The sequence below is a fragment of the Coturnix japonica genome, chromosome 3, assembly GCF_001577835.2.
Source record: "Coturnix japonica isolate 7356 chromosome 3, Coturnix japonica 2.1, whole genome shotgun sequence".
Classification (NCBI taxonomy): Eukaryota; Metazoa; Chordata; class Aves; order Galliformes; family Phasianidae; genus Coturnix; species Coturnix japonica.
The window spans coordinates 50,828,769-50,856,352 of record NC_029518.1 but is presented as its reverse complement, the minus strand read 5'-3'; the positions used below and the strand labels follow the sequence as shown (position 1 = coordinate 50,856,352).

General features: G+C 39.1%; 1 protein-coding gene across 1 annotated transcript in view; it reads right to left on the bottom strand.

The window, feature by feature from the left end:
* The window catches only part of SGK1 (serum/glucocorticoid regulated kinase 1), a 69,536-nt gene that overhangs the window by 21,787 nt on the left and 20,165 nt on the right, over positions 1 to 27,584 (bottom strand). The window contains exons 2-3 of the mRNA XM_015858450.2: positions 23,126 to 23,341; positions 4,790 to 4,865 (exon numbers count right to left, since the gene is read on the bottom strand). Of these exons, the coding sequence (XP_015713936.1) occupies positions 4,790 to 4,865; positions 23,126 to 23,341 (292 nt within the window). The remainder of the gene's footprint in view (positions 1 to 4,789; positions 4,866 to 23,125; positions 23,342 to 27,584) is intronic.

Here is a 27,584-nt window from a genome sequence, read left to right as displayed (position 1 = left end):
CTGGTGGCTGCTGGTTGCATGAGGCTGTCCTGCAGGTAAATCTGGAATGACTTTGCATGCCTTCAATCTGGACTGTTACACTTCTTTTTTTGGTGACAGTTCAGTATGACACATACAGACTTTCATATTAACTTCAATTAAACTCTATTATACCTTTGATCTGCTACCATGTTGCAGTGTCTAAATGAATACATTAAAGGAAAATGTGAAATAATTAGGTTCTATAAGTTGCAGAGCTGAATTTTAAGCTATGCTTTTAAATCAGTTTAATCACATTTTTAATTATTCCAGCTTTTGTGTCAGGGCAAAGAGTTTTATTGGAGAAGTTGAGTGGAAAATAAAATAAAAGGTGATGTTTCATTAAGCTGAGAGATACCGTGAGCTTGAAATTGTAATCTTCCCAACTTTTGTTTTTCTTGAAGTGACCCATACTGGCAAGAACAGTACCAAGGCTGGCTTGGAGATCAGTTTTTAAGATGTTTCTCTTAAAGGGCAAAGTTAAACAAGTCAGCTGATTTCGGAAAGTGAGACAAAAATGACCCCCCTAATAATCAGTCTGAAAAACAATTAGTTTCCAGATTAAGCTAAATGAGACTGATAATTTCTTGTGGAGAAGTGTGGGTGCTGTTGCTCAAAGGGCAGCCATAGCAGAGTGCCAAGAGGGAGAAAGAGTAGAGCTAGTGTGAAATGCTGGGCTGGTGGGTGCTCCTCATTCCCTCAATCATGTGAGATCAGGGAGCTTCATACAAGGACAATGAGGAAAAATGCTGTGCTTCTCCATTTTGAACACAGTTTTGTTTAGGAATTAGGACTCTACTGCCAGTCCTCATGGGCAGCAAAGAATAATGGTTAGGAACTCCCAAGTGGAGAAAGAAGCTCAGTTTTCTTACTGCAAACTCCACAAGTGCAAAGTAAGTCTTTGGGGTATTTCCAGACAGGAATACTAACATGAGTCTTCAGAGGACCTTTTTGTGTTCAAAATCTACACTGTATTGTAGAATAGCACTGTGCAGGTCAAGTAAACAACAGATCTTGGTGGAGGTTTTTTTGCAGGTTCTCAAGTGAGGAGAGGAGAAACAATGGCTTTTACTGCCCATTCAGTATTTCGTGCACACAGAAGTAGAATTATTTACTCTTTGTGGATGGAGATGTGCAATCTGCAGAAACATAAGATGGAGGTACAAGATGAGGTGTAGCACTAGCGAAAATTTCTAGCGAATAGTTCATTATGTCTCTGTCTTTGTGGCTGCAGTTCCCTAGAGGCACCATATGTTTTCACTGCAGAAGGGAACAGTCCATCCTTCTCAATGGCAAATGCAGATATCCCCATGCATACGCTGTAGATAAATTGACAAATATGGGAACTACACCTCAGCCACTTATACCTCTCTTCCCGCCCTGTTCAAGGGAATGTTAACTTCAAAGTGAATTTGAGAGCATACAGTTACAAATGTTATCAAGTGCATTAACCAAACAGACATTATCTGTTGCTTTGCTTCTTAGATATGCACTGATAAATACCAGAGTGAGTACCAAGGTATGTGCTAAATGCTACTAAGCAGTAGCATTCTGCAGAGCTCTAGGCTACTCAGCAGAGAATCAGGCCCAGAAGTTGTAAATTTATGTGAAAGTCTCATAAAAATCTTTTTTCCTTTGTTCCTTCCTTCCTTCCTTTGTCCCGACTTCCTTCCTTCCTTCCTCCCTTCCTCTCAGCCTGCCTTCTTCCCTTTTTTGAGCTGAACTAACAAACTACATTATTTTGGGCCAGGAGTAGCTGATTTCCTCTTGTGTGTGACACAATTAAGTGTCCACTTCTCTGACCACAGCAAATCTGTGGTAGATCCACAAGTGGCACTCCCAGCTCAGTTGAAAGATGAAGTGAATTGAATTGAGTGGACAGTACTGTAAATGAAATAGTCAATATGGGAATGGTGCTGCCAATATCATAAAGCATTCCAAAATCATGAGTTCAGATACTCTCCTCAAGTTATAAAACTGGATTATACATCATGTTTTAATAAAATCAACAAGAGGTAAGTTTGTTTTTCTTGATCTCTGTTTACAGAGATTCCAGGTGCTTCAGTATCTCATATTTTTCTCTTCAGCCACAGGTATCAAATATCTAAACACAAACAGGTAGGGATATGCAAAAGAAACTTGAAACATCATGAGACTCATAAGCAAGCTGCAAGAATTGGCAAGACTTCTTTAAGGTTGGAAATGCAAACTGCAGGCATTAAATATCACACATTTTTTAGCTTTATTTAATAGGCACTTCAGATCCAAATTATTAAGAACAATTTGAGATAAATGATGTAGAAAACTAAGAGCTATTTCTTGTTAACAAGCATGTCTTTGAGCTTGATGAATATGCCTGGAAATGCAAGGCACTGTAGGGACTATCTCTCAGTTCCTGCAGTTTTTCTTTTGTATTGGCACTGGAATGGGAAGAGCATTTACCTTCTACGGTTACGAGCTGGTGGAGCTCTGAAGAAGGCGGAGACGTCAGTGAAGCCATGTCTTTTTGCTGTGCTACTGTTTAGTGTTATACACAGGAATTAAAGATTATCTAGTGGTGGGAACCATAGCTGGTAAGTCTTTGTTTCCGTTTCCATTCCCCTTGAAAGCTCAATAAATACATACACTTTTATAAGATAAGTAATGGGAGAATACTGTAAATGTTAGCTGTGGTTTGAATCTGTCAGCAATTCGCACACTTCTCTCAAAGGCTACAGCAGTCTTAGAACTGCTTTTTCATTGAGACAGATAGATCTTCTATAAAGCTTTTAAAGATCATTTTGAGAAATTACAAAATCTCATGGTTATACGTTGCTCTTCTTTGCTCCTCATCCTCTGACCAAGGAATTACTTCCCCTGTTGCAGTCATGCCCAGGGACATCAAATTTCATCATGTGAACACAGAACAAAATGACCAACTTGTAAGACTTGGAACATGGGAATTCATGTTTTTTTTTGTTTCACAGTGGTTTAAGAACTCTGGCTTAACCAAGAGCCAGTATGAAAGCAGAGTAAAAACACGCAACTTTAGTCTTAACCAAAGGGATTGTGCAGGTGCTAAGTAAGATTATCTCAGATTGCTCTTGTAGAAGCCTTGAAAGAAATACTGCTATAGCCCTCTAATTTCATTCTTATAGATCCCAAAAATTGGCTGTAAGGTTTGTCATGGTGAAGTAGTTGGATTTTAATCAGGTTTATTGGATTGACATGGTGAAGCATGTGTTAAAATCTTAAGCAGAACCATTGGAAAATGTAAAAAATTAAAGGTGACTTAATGTGCTGTACTAAGTGTCCCCAGTCAGCCAGTTAGTGCAAGGTAACACTGAAGAACCAGTTGAGGGCAGTTGGGTCTTGGTAGAAAGGTTCTTAAAATTCTGAGAGACTAGTTTCTTGAGCAGTAAACCGTAAGTGCTATTTCTGTTTTAACTGAATTTATCCTAGATGCTTAAAAAATCCAGGTAAGAAAAAGAACAGTACCACACACTGCCAAAAAATTCCCCCTAAATATTGCATTTTTAACCAGGTCAATTTAATGTGTTACCAGCACTTGATCTGAAAGGACAGCTTCTGTTAGAGAAGAGTGATCAGGAGCAAGTGAGAAGGGCACTGTCAGACCTTGCAGTGCTTGCACTGCTGACAGCAGAGTCAGGTGGGCCCCTGCTTTGCTATAGTTCAGACAGAAGAAAGCACCATCCAGTTTAGTGAAATCAGAGGAGCTATCCAATGTGGGCTCCCATATTTTAGAACAAGTGTGTTATGACTATAGCTAAAGCTGGCTAGGAATCAATGCAGCCTGCAATGTTCACACACCACGATAACATCACACACAGGATGGAGTTTTTAAATTTGTTTCATAAAATATATCATCTAGATTGGCATTTCTTTTGTATGCGTAGAAGCCTAGACTTGCTATAGGTCAAGGGAATTATCCAAGACCATTAAGCGCTCAAAATCAGAATGAGGAAGTGAAAGATTTCCTCCTAATAGGGACAGAGGCTGCTGGGATGTTTCCCAGGGGGACAGTTGCAAAAGTGGCAGAGAGAACAGGAAGAAAATCCCCAAACAGTTCAAGTGAAATCTGCCTCAGGAATTGTCAGATACATGTCATGCTGGGGCAGTGCTTTTTTATCAGAGCATTTGCAGTCTGTAGCCACCACGTTTTTTCCTTGGCTTAAACACAGTTCTAAAGTTCTGACATGCCACTCAATCACAATACCAAGTCTAAGTTAATCTGCTGTACTTTTAACTTCTAAATAATTTCTAAGCTTACAATAAGGCAAAGACAAAATTTTTTAAACAAGCACAAGAACCAACTGACCAAAACCAGCACCAACCAAGAAACAAAATCCCCAAAACAGAAATGAGATGGAGTAAAAAGTAATGCAAGCCCTCCGTGCACAGTGCCCATGCCCCTGGTTCCTGTGCACCTGCCAGGCAGCTATGAGAGCTCTGCCCACACAGCAGGTTGATGACAAAGCATGGCTGATAGCTTACTCAAGGGATTTGCTATAATACTTTTGTTTCTCCTCATGCCATGGCATAATTCCTCAGGAGCTCTTGTGCAGCACATTGTGCACTTCAGCCATTCTACATACAAGCAGTGGTTGTTGTTGCTGAACTCTGGCAAACAGTGGGCGATAGCCCATGCCTCATTTCAACAAGAAAAACATCCTCCACAGTGAAGCCTGGCTTTGGGACAAAGCACTGCAACCCAAGATGGAGCTGTGGCCAAAAGAGTCCCTACAGCCCCCACATGCAGCTTGGCCCTTACCTGCATCATCGCCACCCCAGAGGGGCAGAGGTTCAGGCCTGGGAAGCAGTTCCCCTCTTCCATGGGGCTCCTTCACCTGCAAAACAGGAGGAACACATTGAATCACCAGAGCTGCCTCGTACACTGAGTTGTTTTACAGCACTGAAAACCAACATTAATTTTCATGCCAAGAAAATGTGTTAGCTGGAAGTGCAAGTCCCTGCTCTGGCTGTTCTTGTAATCAGAGGCAGATTTATGAGGTGCCAGGTACTACAGTCTTCCAGAAAAGACAAAGTCTCTGAGATTCACTACGATTTGAATTGCATTTTCCACATGAAGCATGCATGTGAATCTTACCTCTGTGGACCAGGCAGGTGGTCCTACTCTCCTGCCTAGGTCTGCTGAGGTGTGGAAGGTGTAAAGAAATTGCAAGTCCTGAAGGGGTTGCTTTCTGACATGGGGCTGCTTGCAAAGAGCTGCTCTATCATAGGCTGAGATAGCTTCAGTGGGGACAGGTGTGGGTGAGCCACGTACCCTTGAATCTGTTCAGCCTGGGATCTACAGGCCCCTGTTCCTTTCCTAATTAACATATGTTCACCTCATCCTCATCCCTGCTAGTATGGTAGATCAAATTGCTTCTCCACACTTAGAAGTTTTGCTTTTTTTGTTGTTTAGTTCTGTTTTGTGTTTCATGACTTATTTAATAAGCTTATCATGGTGTTTGGAAAGTGATAGATTGCCTGCTTCCCAGCTGACCTTGCTCAAGCCTGGAGTTCAGAGAGGAGACACAGTGGCCAAGTCTTTGTGCTAGATAAGTACACTTAAGCCACAGTAGATAAGACCTAAACAGATCAAATAGCTAAAAATATATATATATCTATACAATAGAGACTAACTGTAGAAAACAGAGTATTCTTTAATCTCACAAAGCAAAACTTCTCCCTTCCCACTTTTCTTGTTCTCAGAGAATGTGAACATGAAAAACCAGTCTCCCTGGCGAATGGCACAGCTTCCACAAAGCCGTGCCTTAAGAGTCAGCCGTGGAAAACTGAAGCCTCCAATTTGTAAGGGGTAAACCACAATAGAGGATTTGTCTCTGAACCAGAGTTTAAGGGTGCTAATCTAAGTTTCGGGATTACTGTGTTCTTAGTGCCACTGGGAGAAGATAAAGAGAAGTGGAGGTCAGAAGTCTGTATATCAGTGCAAGCAGTACTTGACTGATTTTTCTGCAATTTTCAGTGCTTTATATATTTGGTGCAAAGGTGATGTTAATTGCAAAATCCTGCTTTTTTTTTTTTGTATTTTAGAAAGAGCAAAAAGCCAAGAATATTTCTGACACAAACAGCAGCAACTACACCTGAAACAATAGAAACTACACCACCTTCTCTACTCTTTTATACTTAGTCATACAGTAGTGTTCAGCTGCAGCATCTTTTGGTATTTCCTAAGTCTGAAGGCTGCCTGGAAAAGAAAGATGGGAAGAGACAAGATAGGCATAGAGATTGCCTGTTCTTGCATGTGCTTCTACTGGGAGTACTGCTATATTTAGCATGTAGTCCTCATCTCCTCTGCTGAACAGTTAGACAAACGTGATTTGCCTTATTAATCTAAATGGCAATTTAAAATCTGGAGCCTAATTTACGCATCAACGTTGTTAATTATTTCACTGCTGAACATCTTAACAAAAAGAGCTCGTTAATGGCTACATATTCTGTATACTTGAAAGGACATCAGTACCAACGGTGGAAGCAGAATACATTATCTAGACTAAACACCGTAGCCACTTTGTATTACAAAGGGAACATTTTACTCACAGATACCAAATTATACTCATTTATGAAAGCTATCTGTCTTCACTGTTGCTTTGTGGAGGGCAGTAGAAAGTCCACCCTGTTGAGCAATACACAGTCTTTGGATCCAGAATGATTCTACTAGTTTTGATAATGTTTTCACTTAGGGTTCTCACTCAAATAAGTCACTGAATTCTGGATGGCACTTAGGATATCGAGATTTACAGCTTAATTCCTAGAGACAGAGTCTTCAAATGAAGAGAATGACAGGATGTGACAAAGCTGAGCACATATTATCTCTTTGTGTTGTGCTTGAGAAGTGCTAACCTAAAGTGAAAAGATTCATAATGTTTGTGACACTAAAATGTCTATAATTAGACTTTAAAGCTAATTGCCCATTAAAATGAATGGAAGACATCCACATTTCTCTTTGTGCAACTCCTTCAGCACTTCTGAACTCTCAGCGGTGTCATCCTCCCCAGATACTGCTGTCTCTGTAGCCACGCCACGTGGGATCTGTTACCAAAACACCACCACAGCACCCAGTGCCCAGGAAGGACTGCTACCATTTCAAGTGACTGCAGTCAGCCACAGCTTCTGAAATGCAAGTGGGCCAGATTTGTGCTGGTGTTCAAAGCAGGAACCCTAGATGCATCTGAAATCTTGCTTGTTAGATTAGGATATGACTACTGTAACATCTTTCTTGCAGGTGTTCCCAGGCACATGCAAAGGTTTACATAGGTGGAGTTCTGCCTGTGGGTGGAAGAAGCAATAGTGCAGATTTCCATGAAACAACCATAACTTGCAGTGGGATTGTTTATGCTGAGATCAAGCCAACTTGAAGGGGCATAATTAAGTGAGCTGTGAGGTATGAAAAGCCTGTTATCTGTATTCCAGGTGTTACAATACTGTTTCTCCAGCCACTGTGTCTCCACACAACATTCTGCAGGCTTGTACTGCACCTTTACAAGGGGCCTAATGAAATTGGGTTTAGCACAGCTTTTCAGAATGTTACAACGATAAATATACAGGAGGTGAAATTATTTATGTCTGAGCTGAAGAGAGTTACCGAGCTTTGAGAAATATCTTTTCTTCTTCAGAATAGCTATTATACAGATCTGAAGGAGTCTCTTCCAAGGAGAAGCACCAACAATAGCAAGAGTAATGTTCTTCAACTGCATTACTTATTTACTTTATCATTTCCCATCATGTCTTTGCTATATATCATAAAACCATTTGGCACAGGTACTTCTTATTGAAAAATGATTTTCATTCACGAAAAAGAATCTTCTATTCAGGCCACAAATTTCATTTCCAATAAATATATTGGCTTCACACTGGCAATTGTCAAATTTTGAGAGATCTTATTTATGATAATGTTTTTTCCTTCAAAATTATCAGAGAAAGGAGAAACAGAAGTTATTGCTGCCCTAATAACTGCTTTAAAGCTGAAAACGAATGGCTAGCTTTGGAGCTAATAGGAGAAATGCTGATAGCACAAGATTTTGTAAAACTTGTGAAGATTGCTGCAGGCCTAAGCTATTTGTGAGTGGCTTCCATTTCACCAGCAAAAATGTCTCCTTCCAAGACTTCTCTTACAGGACAGAGATGTTTAAATGTGTTTTCCATTTGTTCCTGAACAGAGGAAATCACATCCCAGTCAAAAGCCACGCTCAGGGACATAGCAAAACTTCGTGAATCATAGCTTTTGTGATTCATTGCCTTCCACAACACAGAACAGAGCTGTACTTAATGATGCTGGGAAATAGATCTGTTTGAATGGGATCAGCTGATGTAACATGTTGAAGGACTGTGTTGTATCCTGCAAGACAGTCACCTGGAGACAACAAAGTTGCAAACCTGCAATGCACTGCAAACACTGCCTTAAAGTAACTATGGATTCATACTGATGTACTTCATGCTGTATCTACATCACTAGCTTGGTTACTGAAAGAGTTCTTCCTCACATACAAACAAAGCCATGAGGGAGCACCAGTGAAAATCAACACTTTTATGCCATACACTTACACGTAAATTCTCCTGTGTTGTTTATCTGTGTAGAATTACACCAGTCTAAACTGTACATTGGAATTCTCTTTGTGTAGTACATTTGCTCATCACAAAGTAACAAAGAGCTGTTTTTATTATGACCAAGACAAGGAAATAAGAAAGCGGTTCTCATAAATCCTCCTAAAATGACTAACAGACCCCTTATGTGTATGGAGTTTGTTCAGAAACTGGGGTGAATTACTCAGGAACAGAGCTAAATTTGTCTCTGAATGATTACTTCTGCCGCAGCACATCTCCAGGTCTTTGCTGCTTAGTGAGAAGAGGCAAAAGATAACAGCTCCAATTGTGTGCTGGGCCCACACTGAGACAGCTGTGGTTTGCAGCTGTTGAAATAAACAGAAGCAAGTTATCAAAGGGTGCTGTAGGTCATATGAGTCTTCCTTAGGCTGGTAGTTGCTAGGTTTCTAATTCTGGCCCTGAATGCTACTATAACCTAAGGACACCTAGCCTTCTGCAGTGCCTACAAGAGCAGTGGTAGGAACCTCTCTGCAGACTTCCCTACATACAGAGACACTGGCTGCTTCAGAAGGGAGAAAATCCTATAATCACCATGAAAAGGAACATTTCTTTATACAGAAAGAGGAGTACAAAAAGAGACTTGAGGAGCAGACAAGTAATTTGGCCCACCAGGAGCAAGAGCACAGTGTATCCATTGGCTGTCCTGCTGGATCCAGACTTCTATTTACATTGGCATAGATGTACATTTTCTGAGGAAACCTATAGGACTTTGCTATATGAACATCTTAGATGTTCTATTAATTTTGAAACACTGATATTTTCATAAAGCTCTAGTTCAGCACAGTGACAACAAGCTAAAACATGCATTTTCATAGCAAAAGTCTATCTGTTGTGCATGAATTAATAGACCATACTTATATCTAATCCTTTTTTCTTAGTACTTGATTGTTCTTCCCTTCATTTTTCCTACTAAGGAATCATTTGGCCTGAAAATAAAAAATGAAATGAAGCTGGTTAGAAACAATGAGTTTTTGGAGGATGACTGTCTACCTGTGCTACACTTTAAATCATACTTTCATTAATTTCTGACAGCTCAAGGACATAGCAAAGAACTGATCTGGTTCTCTGTTTAAGACAATGGAAAATACCACTCAGTCTTACAGGACAGAAATATCATCTCCTGGGGAAAAGAAAAATGAAAGAACACATTCTAGCTGGCATGAGCTATACCTTTATTCATGTTAAATGTGAAAAATCAATTGGCATTTTAGCTGATGGACCTTTGTTACAAGCATCTGCAGAGAAAGAAAGCAAATTAGCAAAATGTGTCCTTTTATATGCTTGGGTTCATTTAAGGTCGCAGAGTTAGTTTTATGAACGTGCAGGGAAAGAAATGAACTAAAGCTTTATTTCTGTCATTACAGTCGCGCTATATATGGGATATAAATGGATGTCTACATAATGTCAGAACAGTCTGTTGTGTGCAAAACTTGAGATGAAATTGCATGCAGCTAGTACAAGCCCATGTTATTCTACACCCACATTTTGCAAGATGTGGTGGAGCTGGAGTGATACTGGCTTGGTAATGAGGGCAGTGATTGTTATTTACTATTTAAAAGCAGGAACAGAAACTGAAATATCTTGAGCAAATAAAAGTGGTCAGTGGCTACGTCAGAGATGTGATTAGCTCTTATCAGTGTGCTTCTTCTACCTCTCATGACAAAAGTGGCTAGGTCACTCATGTGGGTTAGAGTTAGATAAACTTTATATGTGATCTACATCCACTGCATCAGACCCAGCCTGTGACATCCTTTGAGTGACTTCAGTACAGTCTCACCCACTATTGGCATGTGCTGGCATTGCTTTCCAACACCTTTCTGAGTGTGGCTTGCCAAGGAAAGTACCCCACATTCTATCCCAACCTGTTCTTGCTGTCAGCCACCCTGGTTCCAACACAACACATACAGATGCTGATGTAAATGCATATGTTGGTATTAAGATATGCTTTGGGAATATTGTTGGTAAAGTTAAACTGAAAAACTGTATTCTACCCAGTAAACAAATTGAGAGACTCAAGCTGTAAAGCTCTATGTAAAAAATAGTTCTTATCTGGATTGATGTTGTTTACACTGGCCAGCCATGCAGCAACATCCAGTTTGGCTGGAACCAAATCAGATTAAAATCTAATTTCTTTTCTCCAGTTTCTGCTCACAAGATGAGCTTTAAGGTGGGAATGAATAGGTCCTGTGTTCTTCACCATGGTCCTCACAGTCTGGCTTTGTGTTTGCAAAGAATCTTTTTTTTTTTTTTTCATGAACACTTCATGGTTTGATATTTGATAAGGTGTTTATTAACAGGATTTGATCTTGAACAAAATGACTGGCAGATAAGATAAAAGTTTGGGAGTATTTAATATTCAAGTTCCTGCATGTTTACTGACCGTAGATGTTGGTCCCTAACCTTTGCTGCTGTGGGCTGGCTTTAGCCATGTGTCTCAAAGAGAAGAACGAGGAACATTTTGCTGTTTATTGAAAAAAATAAAAGTACAAAATAGGTCTTTTGAATGTGCTTATATTTTGCCTTCCAACTCCATCTCTACTACTAGTGCCAAGAAAAAGGAGACTTGTTACAGTGAAAAATGTTTATCACACTAATAGGTGTAAACAGTTCTTGCAGCTCTGAAAGGCAGCTGCTCCCGCTTTCACAGTACAAGTATTTGCTTGCATTCAGAGTTACATAATCAGATAAGCAAGTAAGGATTGCCTGTGTACTCTTTCATAGCTTTTCATTTCATCTCTCTGATCCAAACGAAGGTCTCCAATTGTACTTGGAGAGTCAGATTCAGTTTTTTATGTTCTTTCAACAATGTTTATAGTATGCGGGTGGTTTTCAGTAGACAGTGTACAACTTCCATCATTATGGAGACTTTCACCAGAATTAATACATTTGTGGACTGTGTCTTTGCTCTAAGAAAAGCCTATATTTCTCTCCCAAAATAAATGAAACAGCGTTCTTAGTAAAAGGATAAAATGTGATCCTAAATCACTCAAATACAGCAACAGTTAAGCCGGAGCTGAACAGATTTTCAGTGAAAATGTGACAGGATTGAACAAGTCAGTTATTATCAGCCTCACCACAAGACTGTTGCCAAGACACAGAGGATTCAAATCTAACATGCACAGCAATTTCTCTGAAAGAAAAAGAAAATACAAATAGTCCACAAAGGCACCAGGCACATATACTTTTTCCCCTAAAATTCCTTATGAAACTGAGAAGTGGTCAACATATGTACAAATATTCCTATAGGTTTTATTTCCTATATTCTTGGTATTACTGGAATACCATGAATTGATGAATCAAATTCTGAATGAAAATTTCAAGAACAGAGTAGATGTGGCACAGAGAGACATGGTCAGTGGGCAGAGTGGTTGATACTGTTGAACTAGGTGATCATAGTGGCCTTTTTCAACCTCGATGATTCTATGATACAAACATAGTTTTATCCTGAGAGACTTCGGGGTGTCCAATTTTTTTTCCATCCTTCTACAGTATAGGCTGGGACAAGTGGTAAATTCAACATAGTCTTCAGTATGTGCAAATGTAAAAACAGATTCAGTCTTTAGGGCCCTGTAGCTTTGAGAGAATGATGGGCTAAAGACTGCAAACATTGTCATCAAAGGCAAGCCAGGGAGGACAGGCAAGATGCAAATCTGTCTGTAGAGCATCTTCTGAATTGTGTGTGAAAAGCCCCTTCAATGCAGAACCAAAGAACTGCAAGTAGCTCAGGAAATGGCCAATTTGCGGTTGAGTTTCATGTTCCAGTTCTGCCTGTAATACAGAGATGGTCCTACCGGAGCCACACTTTGAAGGAGGAACCAGTTTAGAATAACAAAGTTTTGTTGACTATCCGTATCTCCCAAGCACTATGTGCAGTCACTTATTTTTAAAGAATCTGCCTGAAAATGTAGAGTGTGGAAAGTTACTGCCAGCTGAACTGTGAAGTGATATCCTGAATGTGTAATGTGTCAACAGCCACATAACCTGTGATAAGAACCTTGTTTTCTGAACTGTTATGTCAGCCTCTTTTCACCTGGCTTTAGGAAGCTGGTGTGGTAAGAAATCTCTGGTCTTGCAAGTGGAGTACTCCTGCAGATTAGCAAATATTATTGTTATTATTATTATTTTTCATTTCCTCATCAGGACAAAATTACCCTAATCAAAATGGAAATATTTGCAAAGCCATTCCTCCCCCCAGAATACAGGTACTGTATTATCTAAAGGGAACATGAACCAAAAGAAGTCAGTGAGAACCAATTATAACTAAATAACTTCACTGTAGAACAGACTCTCTCTTTTCACATTATTGCTCTGTGCAGATCCAGGGAAGAGATGATATGAATAAAAAAAACTGTATAATCCCTGGAAGTCACAACGAAATAGCTTCAATTCCACCTTTTAGAAAGAGGATATTATGAGATCTAATGAGCAACAGTTCCTGAAGGCACTAACAGGTCCAAATGTCCCAATTTCTAAGATACTGGTTTGGGATCCTACAAAGATCCCTGGCATATGAGTAGTGATTTTTACTTACTTTCTGTGGTGGTTTTACAGCTCAGTGCATGTGTGTCCAAGAGTAAAATCACCAAAAACTACTGATTGCTTCTGATAAATTAGCCAATATCATTGAACATAATCACATTAAACATTTATATAAAGGGCTGCTTTGATGTGTTATGTATATAACAAGCTGGCACAGTAGTGCTTATAAGGAACCCACTTTCAGAGAATTGAAAAACTTCTAGCATTTTGGAAAAGTGAAAGCAAAGCTAAACAGAAATATAGTGGAAACTCCAGAGATTCAATTCTGAAAAAGAACAACTTGGTGGCTGAAAAAAAAGGTACGCAGATTTCTGAAATTCTCCCAGTTACAGTAAGCGGATTTTAAAGATACTTTTCTTTTTAGACATATGATATTTATCTTGACAGAGTCTTACTCAACAGATTCATTGTTCCATTCATTTCCCTTTGGTGCTTTGAAAAGAAAGCAGGTTTGTGCTTTTCATTTGTAGCCGTTCCCCCTGTAGCTGTCGCTTATTATGTAAAATATAAAAAGGATTGCTTCATTTCTGTATGCATTTGGTTGTGCATGCTGCTATATTTTCCTTTCAGTAGGGGTTTGGAGATTTGCTTTGACAAAAAAAAAAGTATCTTTTAAAGCTGAAATAGCTCTCTTATAAAGCCTTGGTTACTGTTGGCTCAATTTAAACACCAACAAAACTTTAGAAAAAAAAATAAATAACATCATCTCAATAATGCTGCTTGTTAGATATCTGTTTTCTAAGGTAGAATCTGTGTTGATAACTACACAAGAACCTTTCCAGTAACACTAGGTGCTTCTCAGTAAGAGTAACAACAATAGAAACATAGAAAATCTGTTGGCTTTAGTTATCTAAAGTTTTCCTTTAAGAGTGTTTTTTGAAAAGCACTTCATTGACATCATTCCCTGTTTTAATCTAAGAACTCATAGGGCTGAAGACAAATGCTCCAGTTGTGACAGAACTTGGTTTAATGTCTCTCCAACAGAGAGAAATCAAATCTGTTTCTTTCACTCCCCATGAGACTACTTACTTGTTGTTAAAACCCTGACCAGACTCAAAAATCAGACCTTTGAGAAGCAGACAGGAGACACAGGCTTCCTTCTCATCTACATCAGGGCTTCAACCAGCAACTGCATGACATAGAAATAATCCTTGAGACAGTAAATGGAATCCAAGGATCCTCTGACCTCAGGAGAGTGTTCAAGCAGGCTACAGGCTTCTGTGAGTTCTTACAGTTGCAAAAAGGATGCATTAATAGGGCGTGTTAAATTCCCCACTTTCACCTAAACTAACTCATTACTGATTTGTGAAAAGATTATTTGGGAGTGGGGAAGCTGTTTGAGCTCCCTTCCTATTGGAATCTGCAGTTTCAGTGCTTTTCTCAGGCTTGGAGTATTGCAGACTTTCAGTAGTGATATATGGGAGGGAACCCACTCTTTTCTGTGGTTTGGGGAAGTACATCTATTCCCATTTTGTGTTTCCCACTTGCTTGCTCAGCACTGAATTCTGCCTCTATAAGATAGAATATTTAAGTACATAATTGCAGGCAATGATTTTTCTCCAGAAAACAGGTATTGTAGTTAGGTGCTATCACACCCTTTTAAAAATTTATTGTTTTAATCACTTCAAAATAAAGTAATAATACTCTGTTCCACATTCATTTATCTACAAAGAAAAGCACTCTTTTTTTTTTTTTTTTTTTTTTTTTGCATGGGAAAGCAAAAGCAATGTGGTTTCATGTGGCAGCTTGCTGCTAATACTTTCTTAATTGTAAGGGTTTGGATTCATTTTCAGTTCCTTAAAACGTGATTTCTAAAGTCCCATGAGTGTGACTCCCTCTACTTCAAGAGTGTCTTTCGTAGTGGATCAGATGGGATGATGCGCTCACAAAGCTTTTTATCAGGAAAATGTGATATTTTTCTTCTCCAAAATTAATTCCCCAGCATAAGCAAGACCAGTGCCTTCTATGCCAGTAAGGCTCTAAAACAATTTTGAAACAGTGTATTATGAGTCTTGAGCATTTTAGTTGTCTTGTTTCAATAACAATATTGAGTCATATAACACAGCCATACAAATTCCTGCACTGCTGCACTGCTGCTTTGGAAAGAATTACATTTCCATTAATGCAGACTTTTAGAAGAGTTGCCTTAACTTGTCTTTCAAATCCAGACAGCACATTATGGAGACTCTTAAGACATCCAGTGCTGACTTGACCACTCAAAGACAGAAAAAGATTTAAGAAAATGGAAGGGGGTATAATTGGATACATAGCAAACGCACTGAGGAGTCCTGGGATGTGGGAATTGCATTGCATTACCTTAAATGAGCTGTATTAACTAACATTGTAACAGGATTTACAGAACACATGACTTTACTTAGAGTTCTTAGCCAATTATAGCCTCTTAAGGTGGAAAATTATGAACAAATTTTTATCTGGAAATTCCAGACAGAAAAGAAGTGATGTTTATGAACTACAGAGGAATGCAATAGATGCCATGCTAACAATAAGATGAGATCAAATTATTCATAGTGTTACTCATACTGAGCAAGACAGTTTGGATGTCTTGTGATATCTGTGGCTTCTTGGAATAGACAGAATGGTGTATATAGAGTAGCTGGGGGAAGAAATAGTCTTTTCTTTATGGGACATATTTTGGGGACAGAAATGCATTTCTTTAGAGGGTGAGGCATAGTTTTGCTAAACTTCAAAGTACTTCCTAGACAGGCCATGAAATGATCTTAGGTGAGGAGAAGGGTCATGAACTGGCCCAAGGAATTACTGTGGCAGGGAGGAATTCAGGGAGATTTCAACTCAACCCTCCTCTACAAGCAGTCCTCCTGGTGATACAGGCAGGCGGCACAGATGGTCTTGCAGATGGTTCTACCTTTGTGTCTCCCTTCTTTCTGTACAACCTCTGACCATGTTATAGCATGGCTTACTGGCCCCTCAATGCATGGCACTGAATTTTGTTTTAAGTCCTGCTTAGCTTGCTATTTTACCAACCTAGTCTTTAGCTGCCCAAATTCAGACTTATGTACACATATGTGAGAGTTCTTTTATCTTCAGTGCTGTTGCTCTGCAAGAGAGGAGTATTAATTGCCTGTCAGGTTATTTCTATGACCTTGTCACACAGTGCAACAGATTCCCTTATTTATCTTCTATGTAGCACTGAATTATCGCCAAAATGAGCTATTTGAGGCAATGGCTATAAGATGGGTAATAAACAGATTAGTATCAAACTCCAACAGATAAGTGCAGTTTCCATTGTTCTCACTAAATACAGCCTTTGAAGACCAAATGGATGTATTAGATGGTAAAAATATATCCTCTCCAAACAAAGAACTTTTTGACTGGTTTTGTTCACCTTTAGCATCAGAAGATCTGAAGAAATAAAGAACATTTTCACTGCTGGTTAGTTAATCTCAAGTTGAGCTGCCATAGCTGGCTTGTTGCTTATCAGAAGTGAGTCTTCATCTGTCCTGCATGTCCCAAATTCTGTCCTACTAGGTCTGTCTCAGATTCCTCACAGTCGGCATGCTATGTTTTTTCTGGTTACTACCACCAATGGAGCAATGAATACATTTCTCTGGTTTCTCTATTAGCAAAGCTGCTTGAATTTGTGTGGAAAAGGTGTTAGATAAACACAAGACTTAAAAAACACAGCAGAGAGAGAAAAAGAGAGATGTCATTTCCAGTCTAGGTACTGTGGAAACCCTGTGGAAAAACACATCATTTTGCAGCTGCAGATGTCCTCAGGGAAAAACTGTGACAATTAGTTACCTTTAAATAGGAATTATTTTAATTATTATCAGTAGTGTTGAACCAGCATGCAGAAAGGATGAGAGCATGTTTTTAAATTTTGATATTGACTTGTCCAATTAATTTACTAAATGCATGGCACTTGAACAGGCCTCCGATGGATGTACAAATGACTGAGTGCCTCAATGCATGTTTGTAAAGCAGATGATTGATGTAACACATCACTTCTTTGAGTCGTGGAACTGATTTATATGCTCTGTGCTATAGACATCGCTCTGTCAGTTGGGACTGTAGAAAGCCCTACAGGAAATTGTCTGCTATTCAGTCTTTGCCATTCACTGAAATTACACATAATTTTATCCTGTGCATTTGCAAACTGTGCTTTGCTATTTCCATTTGAAAATGCTTTTGTGTTAAACATTTTTGACTCGTCTAAATAAATATTATCCATAATAACCCTATATCAACCCATTACAAAACCATGAAAGTACATACTGCATTTAGATTTAATACCTGAAACAAAGCCTGCTCCCACCTCACTTGCATGTAGCTTTCACTGCTTATCCTCCTAGCTACTGAAATATAAGCAACAGACAGATCTGAGATTGCTTTTCATTCTGGTAAAGCTATAGGTTCTACAATGAAATCACATTTGAATTGCCAGTCTTTGGATATACACAACTAATTCATAAAATACAGATACCTATTGGCAGATACATAACCCTCTGCATATGGGCGGAGATATGTATTCAAATGTACTTAATTCCAAATTCCATTAAAAAACCATTAGTGGCACATTTATATCAACAGCTAAAAGAGCTTTAGTGCAGTCAGCTAGAAACAACTATTTAGGAAATAGCTGTAAGCTGTGCCAGTGAAAATGAGTTTTCCATTTGAGACTGTCAATTTGCAGGATTAAACTTCAACTCATGATGATCCAGAAAATATAAACTTTGTACAGACAGAAGATGCTGACTGAAGAGAAGTATAAAATACCATCTACACTGTTTTAATTGCTCACACTGAACAACTCACTTCTCTGAAGCCCTCTTTCATTTTTCAGACAGTGTTATAACCCATTTCTGGAGCTTCATTTGACTTGTGTGTTTGCTTGTATGTAAAAAGCAAAACCAAAGCTATAGAGGTTCAATGGCAATGGATTCAGAAGTTAAATTACCTACAGTATACAAATACTTTCTTCAATGCTTTTGGCATCCTTCTTCCTTTTGTCTATATTGGAAATACAATATGGACAACAGATTTTCCCAACAGATTCTCTCTCTGAGTGCAAGGCACAATTCTCAAGCTCAGTAGGCAAAATTCCCATCCTCCAGTCCTTATAAAATTTGCATAAATATACCGAAATGTAACAATATAAAATATAATCCAAAGGCAAGAACATCCTACACATGAATATATTATATTACAGGAATATGTTACTCTTCTGCTTTGGCAGGTAGTTCCAGATTCCTGTAAGTCTTATATTTAAATTCTGCTTATAATGTTCAGTTTTCTGTACCGTATAATAACACGTAAGATAGAAACGTACTGTATGCTAGCTTAAATACTATTGTAGTGAGGTACTTGAACAATGGAAATCCTGTCCCTGAAGATACTCAAGGCCAGGCTGGACCAAGCTCTGAGGGGTCCTTTCCAACTCTAATAATTCTATAATTCTATTATGTGATTCTATATGGGCTATGGGAAACTAATACAGTTTGGACTGCAGTGCCTCTCCCAGACATTAGTTACCCTGGTATTGCTAGGTGTATAGGTGAGTTTTGTTTATTTCCTGTTCCCTCTGGGGCAGAAGTAAATCCAGCATTCCTCAGTGAATGGTCAGAGAGTCTACTTTTCTGTATGTGGGTGCTATCTGCTGAGATAGACTGAGCTGAGATCTTTACGCAGCTCTTAACAGTGGCATCCAGGAATGCCTTCTGTAATAATCTCTGTTAATTTAACATCCTGCAGTGTGTACCAAGTAGTTTTAATTATTCCATCAAAGTGCATTACAGTGTTTCTGCCTCTATCAAGTGTAATCTGCCATCAGGTTGTTAATTTGCTTAGGTTTATTAAAGCCTCTCACAGTCTTCTCCACATTTCATTTCTCCGAATAATTCTGTTATATGACCTTTTTTAAAAAAACTATTTTTCATTTCAGATAATATTTGTTCTGGTACTTTTTTTTCATACATTCATTCCAAGATTAATTGAAATCACATACTAGGCTTTCAAGATCTTGATTTCCTCTGTTGTGCATGTGCATATGTTTGTATATTAATTAGTGCTTATCAGGGTATAAATTACATAAATTAGAAAAGTTGCCTCATTGCCAATGGTGATCATTAAAAATGGAGGACTTCTTTCCAAAATGTGTGAGAAAATGATCTATCTTCCCTTTAAAAGCTCAATCAGATCAGTTCCCAAACTCTTTCTTTACGAGGACTAGTCAGAAATTTACTTTTCTCATCTCCACATTTTCTAATCAATTGAAAGGAATTTATTTTTATAATGTCCCTTTTTACAATGTATTTGCCTGAAGCATATTCTTACCTCATTTCATATGTAAGTTTCTAAAAGCCATGTATTATTTATAGGAAAGAATCATAAGTAGAACTATCTCAAATCATTTCCCAACCTTTGCTGTGGGTACCTTTTTCAGAACTCCTTACGTCTGAAGCAAGATTTGAACTATAATAAAGGACTGAAATCTATTTGAAATGAAGAACTCTACTACCCACGGGAGCATCAAAGGTTTTCTAACAGTAAAATAAACTCCTGCTATTGACCTAGTAGTCGGTTCCAAAGGTGTCTTTCAGAATAATTATCTTCAAGTAAGTTTCAGAGAACTCATCCAAATCAGTGGCAACACTGAAATCCCTGTAACTCTAAGCAAGACTTTCTTGATGCTCCTTGCAAAAGATACTGGGCAAGGATGTACCTGAGAGGGTTGAGAAAGATAGGGTAACTCTCTCATCAGCCTCCACCTTCTTTCTACTTGTGTTCTCAGTGCATTGTCACTGCCAGCTATGCAGTGAAGTGTGAAGAGACCAAATACATTTGCCAGCTTTGCCCCACCACACCACACCTGATGTGGGGACAGATGCCTCTTTGGACTGGTGGTTTTCAGTGCCCTGCTCAGCACTGTCATGCTGTAGTGGCTGTGCCAAGCACACATAGATGCTCTCAGCAAGGTAAGGTCACATTGCTCAAAAGGAGTAAACACATTCATTTATTCTTTCCCTCCTCTCATCTCTTAGCTAGGGGCAGCACAGGGTTTTTGTTTAACTCTGGGGAGAAAAGATAGCTCATAACAGGCAGGGCTTTGGTATACTAGAATGAGATGTGTCCATGATGCTTTAGGACACACACCAGCTGACAGATAGGGCAGCAGGAGCTTTTCTAGAGAAAGAAGAGGAAAGAACAGAAGAAGCCTTGAACCTAGCTTTTGGCTGTGTATGGAGGGGGGTTGGGAGATGGGGTGGGGAGGGGAAGATATTTTGAGCTTACTAACAAGGTCTACTATCTTTTGTTTATTTAGAGGAAGGTTTGAAACAAAGACATTACAATTCAGTGTAAGCAGCATACACATATTATGCAGGGTATAAAGGATTATTATTATTTTTTTTTGTAATGAGTAAAGCCTGCCTTGAGCAACAGAGCTTACTAAACCTTCACCTGAGAGATTTGAATCACACACAATTTTCACCATGCTCACCTCTCCCAGTGTACGAGAATGTCAAGAAGGTCTAAAAGGTGCCAACCTGCTCTTCAAAACCAGATTATTTGCACATTGTACTGCTTTGCAATTTATTTTGAAAGGAAATTTACCCTTCTCATCAAGCTAGTGGCATTTACACAATCTGAAGTGTGCAGACACACATACAAGGAGAGGGATAGCCATTATAAGTCATTACCCTGGCAGTGCTCCAAGGCCTCAGGGATTCAGCTGTTGCACTGATAGAGCAGATAAAAGAATTACATAGAATTAATCCAAGACAGTTATGATAATATACCAATGACAGTTTCTTGAAAATTTCCTTTTATTTTTTTCCCTGGAAATACTTGAAAATTATCTAGAAACAGATATACAGAAATAACACGTGATTGTACAAATAATAGAGAGGACTTTGAAGAGGTTATATCACTAGTCATTTATAAACTCCAACTGACACATGATCTGATAGAAAATCTTGGGGAGGTGAAAAGGATATATTAAGAAAAAGTCTCAATTTAAGACACTTTGTTTCAGTATAATCTTATTTATGTTAAGTCAGTTTTAAAGACCCTATTACATAATTAGCATCACTGTAAAAAAGCAACAAAGACTTTTTCTCCTAGACTAGTTATACAGAGACATGCTCCTTTGGGTGATGGAATTTAATCAGTTTGTTTTTTAAAAGGCTTTTTTTCGAAATGATCAGAATTACTGAGATGTGTCAGAGCAGGTTTGATGCCATGAGTAAGCCCTTAATAATATTTAATAGCTGATTATTTTATGAATTAATTTGTCCTTGAATGAAAGAAAAGTGTCAGCGGGACCCTTATATGTGTCTGGGCACAGCAAAGAAGCAGTAATCACCTGGTGACAGCACTAGATATACGGAGAAGGAAGAGTTGAGGGGAAAAAAGAGACAGGAATTATCCAGCAGAGACAAGTGACATATCCCAGACTATCTGCTGGTTTAAGAGACAACCTTCTCTTCTCTTTGAAACATGGACTGCCTCTGCTCAAGTTCCTTGGTTTAGAGTGAAGGTAGTTATCTCACTTTTATGCAACTTTCAGTCATAGCCCCTGAGCAGGTCCCTACCCAGCAATTCTCTTTAAACCTGGAAAAGGTCAGGCCCTTGCTCCTTCAGTCTTTTTCATTAAAAGCTTCCTGCATGGTTTACTGGAGAGAAAGAAGCAATGACCTTACATTTAATCTCATCAAAGTCTCTGCGTTGTAACTTACTTAAAAGACTCCTAATGCAGGGTAGCTTCAGCCAAGGAGTCTTTTGCCAGACAGTTATTTTTAAAGCTGCGTGCAAAATATGTCTTTGCAGCAGACTCCAACTGCTGACTAAGCAGACTCTCCATTGCCTGCAGAAAAGATACTGAGAAAGCACTGAGGGAAACTGCCTATAGAAAATCCATCCCATATGCGTGCAAAACCCAGTGGAAATCAGTCGTGAGGCCCTGCAGCTAGTATAGCGATACATGAGATTTATGGCAAGGCGAAGGACTTGCAGAATCCCCTCTGTTTGGTGCTTTATTTTTTTTAATGCTTCAGCCTGTGCAAAGTTAATTTTCTACTAATGAAGTAAAATAGAGGAGTAATTAACTCCTCAGCTTGTGCATGTTTCCCCTACATGCTGTTCCTGGGTTTCTGGAGTGCACAGGACTTCCTCTTTTACTCGTCGTTTGATTTTCTCTGTAAAAAAGCAGCAGACATATAAAAAAATATTTCTGCTGTGAGATCTGCACTCACAGTCTGATAAATCCCTTGTCACATTTGCTCTGCTTTGTACTTGGAAATACTCTTATTTGCTTTTTTTTTTTAATGTTTATACAGCTCTCTGCTTTTTTGTGTGCGCGCTCTCTGAGTAGTCCACTGATGATGATGGTTTCTGAGTACAATTTCCTGTTCCTCATTTGGCTTTTCTTCACAGGGCTTAGGTGGAGCTGGATGATGCATGAAAAGTCTATAGCCTGCCTCAGAAAAGCCCCTCCTTGATCGTTTCCAGTGAAAAGAGGCACTGCATCATTCACCTCTTCTTAGGAAAACTCCTGAAGCCAAGTTAATATTTCTAAAGAGGAAATATCGCTGGGCGTGTTGAAGGCCAGGTTGGATGGGGCCCTGGGCAGACAGATCTACTGAGTGGCAACCGTGCCTACATTGGGGGAGTTGGAACTAGATGGTCTTTAAAGTCTCTTCCAATACATTCTATGATTCTGCATTTTTATGAAGTAATGGGTAAATAATTTAGGTCTTTTACCATGTACAAAAAAACAGGTTCTGTTTCTTATGATGATCTTGGAGAGATAACATCACCTCTCCACAGTTTGTGTAAAGGAGGGATATGCTGCTTACTGTGGTTATCAATCAGTTCAAACATTGTGAGGCTAAATCTTGGCCTTTTGGCCTTGAACAGCCCTGCTCTTGGTGAGAAACATGCACAGAAAGAAAGCCTGGCTCACCTTGCTGCTCGGCTGGCTCTCCCAGGAGCAGGACTCGGTCTCTTGTGGCATGACACCCCGAGGGAAGGAGTGGTCATCCAGGCAGGTCTGGCACAGGGGGGCTTCCAGCTCCGCATCCCCTGGTGGTAAGTGCATCACAGTGGGCCCTGGGTATTTGAGGCTAGTGTTTGGGTGCTTTTCCACGCTGACCATCGGGCTCTTAATCCATCTCCGTACCTGTCGACAAAGAAAGAGATTATGGACTCCCATTGCACGCTTTATGGCAGCAGTTGTATAGAGCAGTAGGGGTTCTCATTTGGATAAAGGCACAGAACTGAGAAAATAATCAGATGCCACGTAAACTTTGTTCTGTGAAGACCATGGGACTCTTCTATGCTGAGATTACTTGCTGTCTTGTGCAAGCCTATCATTTTATCTACAGCACCAGCTTTTCAGACTTTATAAAGACATTAAAGTATATGGTAGACTATTAGGAAGTGGAAGACAGCTACCCAAAGGAAGTACTCCCAGCCTACACTGTTCAGTTCCTCTTGTTGACAGAAGGCAGTGTTTTATTGCAGGTATGCAACATCAGTCACGTAAGCTTACTGCAGTCCCTTTTCAACAGCAGTATCTTTTGTTCATCCCTGACTTAACTTACTGTCTCAGCCTTCTCTGTGCCTGCTGCCACCAAATTTGAGGTCATTCTTTCCCATTGACTCACCCTGGCCCCTGCAAGCCTCCTGCCCTGCATTTCCCTTTCCCCACTGCTCCCTGTGTGAGATGTTTTGTGCTGTATAAGGGAGAGCCTGTCTGTTCTCAAGGTGTCACATAAGCCCTGTGCATTTTGTTTGCTCCTCTTTCACTTCTCCCACAGTCTCTTTTATGCCATGGGAGTTGAACATGCTGGGCTGTCTAAGTGAGGAGCCAGAGACTCTCTTGAGCTGCTTTTTCAAGTCCATTTGTGTGATAGAAGCAAAGAGACAGCCATACGTTCTCTGTTACATTTACACTCAATCTGTTCAAAGCACAGTTGACAAATATACATTTATCTTCGTTCCTATTTACTCTGCCTTTTGGAGTTGGGAAATGGGAGCACATGAGGATACATGCTCATAGACTGCGTGCCAGAGCAGCCTCCTGTTTGCTTTGCGGCTTGAAACCTTGGTGCATCGGAGCAGGGCAGGGTGGCTCTGCCTCACCCTGGGCTCTCATGTCTTCCACTGCGGGAAAGCCAGGAAAAGGCCTCATGCTTCATTAGGAGGTGATGTTTGCCATTAAAGGATGCTTTACATCAGGAAAATAAACATTTTACGTTACATTAGTCACAACTGCCAAGCGTTTGATTAGAAGTGGAAGTCTCTGTCACAGCAACTGGTTACCATGATCACTTCTGATAAACAAACAGAGTGAAACGTATCTAACCAGCCTTCTTCTGGTGACTCCACAGTGAGTGATATACCCGCAGCTGCCCTGCTATGCTGGACTGACAGAAATCTCAAGGCTAGGAACATTTTCCTTTCCTCTCTATGGAAACCAAGCAAATAGATGTCCTTTGGGCAAATGTGCCACTTCCCACTGCATTATCTGTCTTTATTTTCTGCTGATGTCAGCTTGTATGGACTATATCTGCCCAAAATTCTCTGGAGCATCTCAACAATCTCAGTCCCCCATCCACCCATCACAGCTCTTGGATGCAATGGATGGCTGGTCATGCTTTGGTAACACATTCTGTGATATTTAAGTCCAAATGCTTGAAGTTCTGTGGATTCATTTTTTTTCCAGGATGTTAAAACCAATCTGTAGGTTTTATTGAAATCTGCTTCATAAATTCTAAATTAAAAGACAGCGCTGATAGATTGTTTGCTCGCTTTTTTTCCTTATCCATATTTTTTCAGCTTCATGTCGATGGGATGAAGTTGCAGGGGGTAGGAGTTATTTTTTTCAGATTTCATTTCAATAAACACATTTTGAAACTGATCTTTTGACTCTAGCAGGTTTTAACCACATTTATTTTGCTAAGCACAATTGTTTATGTGATTGTTAAGCACATCATTAAATATATTACTCTCCACAAGTAAATTCATGGCTGTGAGTCTTGATCAAATTCCAGAACTTGATGTGTTGAAAAGAATAATTATGTTTCTGATTATAAAAAATAATAATAATAATTTTTAAAAAACCTTGATTTTCCAGTGTAGTTTTATGACAGGAAGTATTTGGTGCACTGCATGTAATTTTGAAAGGAGTAAACAAGTGTTCATTTGAACAACAAATAAGTGTTTGTTTTGACCTTTTAAAGTTAAACCTGGTGACGTTAAGTGTTTTCTGACCTGGATCTGATTTCCACAACATCCTGCATGTTAGGTGATATATTTAAAGGGAAGGCAGCAAGTTTGTGTAAAAGAAGAACCAGACAAGGAGCATAGAGGAGGCTGCGTTTCCATGACATACAGGATACAGGTCCAGTTTTTCTCAAAAGTTAAGGGACATGGACTAGTATTTTGTTCAAGACTGCTTGACTCCATATAGCATCAACCCAGGCAGGAATTCTACTACAAATTTTTGATGTTTGAGGTTTCCTTAGGCTGAATGATGTTCAATTTTATATTTTCATATTCATTACTTTTGCATTACATGGTTATTCACTAATTTCTGTCACAGGTTTATCTGCTGTGTCACTATTTTCTGTTTCCACTTACAAATATCTAATGTGCTTGTGTATTGGGAAGCATTCAAAATGTGACGTGGATGCTCCTGGTACAGCAACAGTTGTCTGTTTCAAATGATCTAGTAGCTATTCCTTTTAATGACAATGAAACATACATTTCAGTGGCATAATGGTCATAAATTAAAATTACTGATCAGTGCTCTTGTATGAATGGCAATGATGAGAGAAAATAACAGAGCATGGATTTAAGTAAGCTGCATGCAACCTAGTGTTGGTGGCACTTTCTGACTGCAGCATCAGCCATCTCCTGTGATAGCTCAGAGTGAATGTTAAATGATTTTTTCTTTTCTTTTATGGCAGACTGACTCCTGGTTTTCACTCAAATGTGCATTTTTTTTTCTCTGAATGACTTTTTGTTGCTTAAAAACATATTAAATTGATGTTTAAAGGTGTTAGCTCCATAATGAAAGATAAAAAAGAAGTCTGATTACGCTCATTGATCTGGCCATATTGCTGTGTTAAATAGAATAAGTTCTGGGAGGAACTAAGGTGAGGGAACTTCTGCAGGAACCAGCTTTGAGTCTGAATGGATGAGCAGGTTTGGTTTTTTATTAATACTTGAGAGCACTTTTAGTAGGTGAGCCCTTCCAAAGTTCAAATGCACCTGCAGAGAAAAGATTTAATTCTATTTCTCTTCTGTTGAACTGGACAACATTCATGCTCACAGACCTTCAGCCACATTCACTCAGTCTGTGGTGGTGCTCTGATTTGGCAAAATTTAGCAAAGCCTCAAACCTATTTTATGTACTCACTGATGAGATGCAGGCCTGGAGCTGAGCTGGCTGAGTACCTGTACTTGTTACTTTTAGGCCTTGTCTACACAGATGTATTAATGTTCGTTGACCTAAATATGAATTAGTTAAGCACACAACAAAGCATTGTGTAGATGGTTTGTTCCAGCATTAATACAGACTTAATTTACTTCTTTTATCTAGCTTAAAATATCTGTTCTGATTCTGAATTAAAAGCTCCATGAGGACCTTAATAACATTTTACTAATCTTCTCTCATATCTTTGGTTGACTCAGATTAATGTCCTTCAGATTCCCTCTGCAGACAAACTCGTTGTTTGGCTTTGAAATATCACAGAAAATGCAAACGTGCTCAGAAGAGAATGATAATAGCTACCAGTACTCAGAGTGGAGAATTGTATGATTCACCCCTGTCTTTGACACATATGCCCATTCAAACTCATTGAAAATGTTGTCTTGGAACTGGAAGCACGAATTGGCAGCACCTTTATGTAGCCAGGCCAAAAGCAAACTTCTGAAGAAAAACAGCTTCCCTGTGTTTAGCTCTGCTTGTCTCAGGTTTCAGTTGAGGTTTGTGGATTATATATTACTTCTCAGAGTGACTCAGTTAAGTTTATTGAAAGGTTATGCATACATGTTAGTCATTCAATTTTCAGTCTACATTACAAGTTTTTGTCTGGCTTTAACGTTAATAGACCTCAAAGATTTTTTATATATTTAATATTTGTATTTACACTAGACAAGAGTCTTAGATCTATTGATCTCTATTTGACTTGGGCTATCTAAAATGTCAACAAAGATTTCAAAGTGCAAAGCTTCCTTTGAGTTCCCACTTCAGCACTAAATTGCACACGCACACACACACACACACAAAACACAACATGCTTCTGAAGAAACTTCTAACAGTTGTTTCCCTGAATGACAAAGACAAGAAGATTAGCAAGAAGTAGGCAATACTTTGTTATTTGGGGCAGTGTACAATGCTCAGATGCAACAGA